The sequence below is a fragment of the Martes martes genome, assembly GCF_963455335.1.
Source record: "Martes martes genome assembly, chromosome: 10".
In the NCBI taxonomy this organism is placed as follows: Eukaryota; Metazoa; Chordata; class Mammalia; order Carnivora; family Mustelidae; genus Martes; species Martes martes.
This window is the reverse complement of record NC_137898.1, coordinates 61,930,953-61,937,558: the sequence shown is the minus strand read 5'-3', so window position 1 is coordinate 61,937,558 and position 6,606 is coordinate 61,930,953. Positions and strand designations below refer to the sequence as shown.

General features: G+C 38.2%; 1 protein-coding gene across 2 annotated transcripts in view; it reads right to left on the bottom strand.

The window, feature by feature from the left end:
• Positions 1-1,227: 1,227 nt before the first annotated feature.
• Positions 1,228-6,606, bottom strand: part of EMSY (EMSY transcriptional repressor, BRCA2 interacting) — an 85,636-nt gene continuing 80,257 nt past the window's right edge. For both annotated transcript variants that reach the window (XM_080817821.1, XM_080817820.1), the window contains 2 exons: positions 5,772-6,272; positions 1,228-1,980 (listed from right to left, as the gene is read on the bottom strand). In XM_080817821.1, coding sequence (XP_080673947.1) covers positions 1,786-1,980; positions 5,772-6,272 — 696 coding nt within the window. In that variant the 3' untranslated portion in view covers positions 1,228-1,785. The remainder of the gene's footprint in view (positions 1,981-5,771; positions 6,273-6,606) is intronic.

Sequence of the window (6,606 nt, the reverse complement as noted above, 5' to 3'; positions counted from 1 at the left end):
ATTTAAAAGATATTTTATTTTATAAAAACTTACATCTGTAAGTAATGGACTGACCATAACAGAGGGCTTAACCTTGAATACATGGTTAGGCTTAGGGGCCCACAAACCCCTAAGATTGTATGTAAAATCTAACATGTATATTGGCATGTGTGTCTTTTTGGGGAGAGTTCATAGTGTGATCAGATTTTCAAAGAAGCCTATGACTGGAGAGGTTAAAAAGTTACTTAACTAGAAACAATCTCAAAGTCTTTTAAACATGAATTTGTACAATAAAATAAAATCCAACAGCCCCATCTATGGGTAAGTCGTTAACCACTCAGGAGAAATGATGGCGACTACCAGAGGTCAGTGCATCTTATAAATGCTTGTGTTTAAATCTTCAGTGTCACTCTAGTGGGAATTTATTAACTACAGTATCACAGTTTTTTTTCTAGGTACAGATGCAAAAATTAGGAGACTGTTGATGAAATCTACTTACAGTACTTCAGCACCAAAAAATTGGGCAGTTATGCTGAGATATGTATGTACAGTTCAACATTTGTCAGTCTTAAAATGCTTATTTATAGTGAAATCTATATAAAACCGTTAAAAACTTTTCTATTTACATTTTTTTAAAAATGAAAAGAATTGCTTCCTTTGCCACAACTTGTCAAAACTGACTGTTACCCTCCCACCCTCTTATCCCTCACTCTACTTGTGAAAGACAGTGATCACAAGACCCAAACATATTGCTTAAACAAACTGTGTCCTAAAAAGGCAGAATGCTTAAAAACATTACATTTAGAACTGCAAATTAATTTTTATACATTTCAAAGGGGTTTAAACAAAAGTATGTAAAAGTTATCTTCAAAGTCTCAGTCCAACATGAATGTGCAATTTCAATGTTAAGATAGCATCATATGGATAATTTTTCCTGAACATAGCAGAACATTTCCTTTGGGCTAGAAAATGTTTCTTTTCCTCTCCTTCACAATGAAACATTTTCTCTTTTCTTAAAGGAGTGGGAGGGGTGGGAGGTGGAAAAGGCAGGCAATCTTGGTTTACAGGAAATCTGTCAGAAAGAATATGGCCTGCTTTGAAATGTTTACATTTAAATAAATAGAAGGCAAGTGTGCTGCCTAGAGCACAAAGGAACAACAACACAATAAATTAGCATACAATTGATGAGAATGTACAAGCCACCCAAAAAGCACTTCCCACTGGTTAGGGATCTGATTTCCACCATCTAACAAGGATTCTTTAATGCCAGTATTTTTCTAGTTATTTTATAAACTATAAACTGAGCAAATGTAAAATTTTAACCAATTCAACACTTCCAGAGATTTTCAAAAACATACAAGGTTTTTAAAAAACTGTTCCTGACACACCGTTTCAAAATACAAACTATTCACATTCTCCTTTTCTGATGGTGTTTTGCTCAGCAGAAACCAGTTTAGGAACATTCACAGGAAAAGTCTCTTTCCACTGCATGACATACTTCTCCATCAGCCGTGGTCCAACAGAGAAAGAATATCAGGTCTTTTGTCACTGCAGATGTGCATGTTGTTCTTTTTTTTAGTTTTCCTTTTTTTTCTTTCTTTTTTTTTTTTAAAAAGTACATTCCCCTGTGAGTTTTATCTTGTTTTAAAATGCTGCTTCTGCAGCAACTCTTGTTGAAACACTGTGATTTTGGGGTCCACAGCCTAAGCATGGGCAAAGTGCTCTATTTAGACATCAAAAATCAAGGGCTTCCCTGGACACCTGGTAACCAAGTAGGTTTTAAAGTGCACGCCTGTTTCCAAAAACTTAGGACCGTTCCGCAGAACTCTGAGAGGGGCTGGGCTCGGTTCCATCCTCTGTGCTACTGTCTATGTCTTGCTCCATTGCCGTCTCATCGTCATCCAACTGCTGGCTAGTGAAGTTGTTTAGCTCAAGAAGCCCACTGGGCTCTACAACCACGTTGGAACTGGAGTGACAAGGAATAGCATACTGGGGAATGGCCTGGAAGAGAAGACACAGGAGAGAGGCTTTATGGTAAGAAGAAGAAACAGGAGGATTTCCCCAACCCTAAGGAAGGAAACAAGGAAACTGACATTTATTGGACAACTACTACACGCCAGGCACTGTGCTAGGTGCTTTCACACATGATACTCTACTAAATCCCCATAACAACACTGTAAGAAAAATGTTACTCCCATTTTACAAATGAGGAAACTAAGAGGGTAAGTGACTTAATCAAGGTCACACAGTTGGTCAAAGTTAAAGTGCTAGGATTCAAGCTCAAGTCTTCTAACAACTTAAAGTGATCTTTTCACTTCCTGATGGCACCTCTTCCAGTAAAGGAGGCTGAAGTCTGTGCCTAATTCAAGAGAGAGACTTTAAAGGACATTTTCATTTGATCATTAAGCAAATTTTAAATGTAAATATAGTCAGATTTCACTCATTATTATCTGCAAGATATACGATTCATTTGCTGACACCACAATATATTTTAAACCCTTCAGTAACCCTTTGGTAGTTCAAAGGGCAAGTTATTTATTTGGGTGACATACTAATCCTCTTTCCTAAGAGGATAAAACTGTCTTTTAAAATATGAGTAGACAAACACATATTATGACCATATTGCCTTGTCAGGTTCTTCTTTCTCATCCTTATCAGGTCTATCAGTTCACATCATAACCCTGCTTAAAGTTTTACAATGGTTTCCTATCGTAATTGCTATAAAATCAAACTTTTTGTCATGACTCTAGGCTTATGCCAAACACACTCATTCCTTGGACCTTTGCACTAGGTTCCTCCCCTCTTCCTGGAATACTTTTTCTCTGAATCTCTGCATGGCTGGTTCCATCCTGTCATCTGCATCTTAGCTCAAATGCTTAGAGTAAAACATTTTGAGAAGCTTTCCTTCTATGACCATGAAACCAGATCACTGGGTAGGTCCCACTCCCACCTCTATTACATTGTTTTTTCCTTCATTGCATTTATCATTTTTGTTAAATTTTTTTCTCACCCTTAGAATGTAAGCTCCATGAGTGTATATATCAGAGCACAGACCTTGACTACTTTTCTCATTGCTAGATGCCCAGAGCTCTAAACAGGGCCTGTCATGCCTTAGTTGCTCAATAAACACCTGCCAAATGAATTAACCTATCTTGAACATTCAAAGTCCCAGGGCAAAACTGAGTATCAGGAAATACAACTGACCAAAACAGTCTTCTACTGCCGGGGTGGGAACTGATGGGGAGAGGGATACAAATATAATTTTAACACTATAAAGAAAACATTGCAAGATGCCAAGGCACTTAATCTAGATTGGTGGAGTCCTGTTACTTGTTTTCCCCCACTCTGTTCCATATAGCTGGTCACTATGAAGAAGTCTGAGGTGGGGTCAGGAGACCTGGATTATAGTTCAATTCTGGCTCAGATGTGCTATGGACCTCTGAACAAGTCACTTCACCTCACTAAGCTTTAATCTCGTGCAGTAAGATATACTCTAAAGATCTCAAGGTTCTAAAACTCTATGAGTTCCACACATATAGACTCCTTCAGAATAGAAGATACATTTGTTTTGTTTACTCCTCTAGCCTGCACCTAGCACAGCCCCTAGAACACAGAGGTTAAATAAAACATGTGGTATGAATGATGAATGAACGAACAAATGAATGAAATACAGTGTCTACAAAGAACAATGCTTTTCATTCAAAGTACTTATTATTAAACACGATGAATTCTTCTAAAACATTTTTCAAGGAATCAAAGCACTTCTGTAGACTTATTTCATTCATCCCCACACTATTTTACTGAATCCATAAAATCAGTACTTCCAGTCAAAGCTAAGTGTAACTAGGAAGATCTGAAAATATCCCAATAATATATTCCTGATGATTATAGTAACAGGAGCTATAGTTATTGAGTGTTCCTTTGTATCAGACACTTAACTAGCTATATTCCATACAGTTTCCCATGAAATCCTCAAAACAACCTTGTGAGCAACTGTTATGGTCTTCACTTCATAGGGAATGAAATGGAGGTACAGAGGTGAACTCTGTTGCTCCAAACCACAATGCTGGGAAGGAGGAGTACAGGTGAGACTCAGACCCAGGTGTTTCTGACTCCAAAAGGTTGGTTCTTAACCACCACACTGTCCATCCCTCTGATGTGGCCACCTAGCACATGGTATATATACACTGAAAGTTAGTTGTGTGTTCTGTAGAGAGCCAACTCATTAGATACTATCCTTGATACGCAAAGCAATTTTCAGCCCTGTTCATAAAATACAGAAAATAATTTCCAAATAAGCTATCCCAAATTATTTCCAATATAGTTGTCATGCCAATTTAAACTCTTAGGAGCCACAGTAAATTTTAGTAAAATAGTTAACAGCTACCATTTATTGGGCAATCACCAAGAGCCAGGTACTATGCTAGGTGCTTCATCTCAATTTTGTACAATCTTCCCATTAATCATGTAAAATAGGTATTCCTTATTCCCATTTTTACTGATGAGGAAACTAACAGAGTGGGGTAAAGAGCCCTGCCTAAAGTCACACAATGAGTGGCAAAGCTAGGAACTCAGTCTTTTTCCACCTTTTTGGGGGGTGGGGTAGGGGGAGCGACACACCAATGACTCCCCCTGTCAAGAATGACTTAATTTGCTAACAACTGTTTTTACAGAGGAAGAAATCATTTAATAATTCAATGGCCAGTTCTATTTGCCTTTAAGCATTTTCCCCATATTTATTTATATTAATAAATATAATATTGGTCAATTTGCATTCTCTTATGGCCTGGCATCATGGAAAAGGGAAAGTTTACCATAGAAACTTCCAAGTCATATAACAATGAATCTATGGTAAATCCTAGATTAGCCATATTTCAATGAATCCCAATTCTCCATTAACTAAAATGTGCTGTTCTGATAACTTCCCAAGCCATCCTATGAGTGTAGCCAAAAAAATGACAAGTGACAAGAAAACAATCTGAAACCCTGCAAGGAGAAAGGGAAGTAAAATACAACTTCTAAAGGCTAATCTGGACTCAGTAATTCTTTAGTCTTGATTTATTATGCATGATGACAGATGAGTTTCAAAATGAAGGGAATGTGAAGCACAGAAGATCTACTGCCAATGAATAATTCATTATGTTCACTAGCCTGTACTTACCAAGGCAGGACAGTAACCATAACAAGATTTTTCAACAATGATTGAAATAAAAAGCAAAGCTTTATGGTTAATCCCAAATTAAATATAAAATTAAATTATGTAGAAACATTTTCTTACAACATGTTTCTCCAGATATTGGAGTTAATTAAGGTTTAACTGTCCTGAAAACCATAAACTTAGATCAAGATAAAGAGCTGTGTATTTCCAAGGAAAGGGTCCCTGAAATTGACTTGAAATAAAAGTGCAATCCAGTTATATCCTAGGAGTTTTTGAGCAAAGACCGGGGAGTCTGACCCCATCAAGTTGCTGATTTTCTGTGTTGACTTACTGAGTTAACACTGGCAAGCAAGACTTATATCTACAAATCACGCTGACATATGGGCTCGGGGCCCTTGACTACCTCTAAGAGGGGGTGTGATAACATTCACCAATTTTCTAGAATTCTCTTTCAGAAAATAAAAATTTGTATATTTATAATAGGTATTAAACCCCAATTTTTCAAATGCCATCTCAAAAATAATCGCTATGTCTTTTGCCATCTTGGCATGACTCTTCCTGTGACAGCCCCAATCACAGCAAACCCACAACCCCCAAGATGCCCAATACTTCTCATGTTCCTTCCAATTCTTACCTGGATGATAATTTCTGCTGGGCTCTCTTCAGCTTTCTTTTGGCCTACATTCTGAATACGCATGAACTGGCCTGTCGTAGGCACTCCTGGTGCATCGATTTTCCTTGTCGTTAAGGGAGGGCCAACAGCAGATGGACTTGAACAGGACTCTCTACATTTCTGTTGCTGGGGAGTGGAATTCGCCATCCCTGCCACCACCACATGGGTGGAGGGTAATGATCCTGCTTCACCAGTGAGCATACCAGTGGCAAGAACCTTCTTTGGGGGATCCACTACCATATGCTCTACATTTGTGTCAATCTGAGCTTCCATCAAAGACATTTTCAAAATGTCTGACACTGCTGTCTTCTCAGAGGCCTGAATGGGAGATATGCTTGTAACTGGTGATGTCAGCTTAGGCACAGAACTGCCACCAGTTATCTTTGTAACTGTGGGAGGCTGGCGCCCCTCAAAAGTTATCTTTGTAACAGAGGATCCTTGGGTTATAATTGGCTGCTCCACCTGAAAACAAATTGGGGTTGTGTGTGTTACAGCTACATTTCTTTGAGAAAACCTATCCAACACCCCAGATAATATGGCAAAAGAAACATTCGTGCGGTATACTAGGAAGACATTCTGAATGAAGCTTGGTGTTTTAAAAGAGGGCTGGATGGGAAAGTATGTGGTTATTTTTAAGAAACCTAGGGAATGAGGAGGGGTAAAAAGAACCTTCGTCTAGCCAGCCAAGGTTCACAGCAATAAAGGAAAAAAAAAAGTCACAGCAGCCTTGTTTTCCTTTGGGATTTATATCCCCACACAGTATACCTTCAACCCGTTCTCAAATTATTTGCATCTT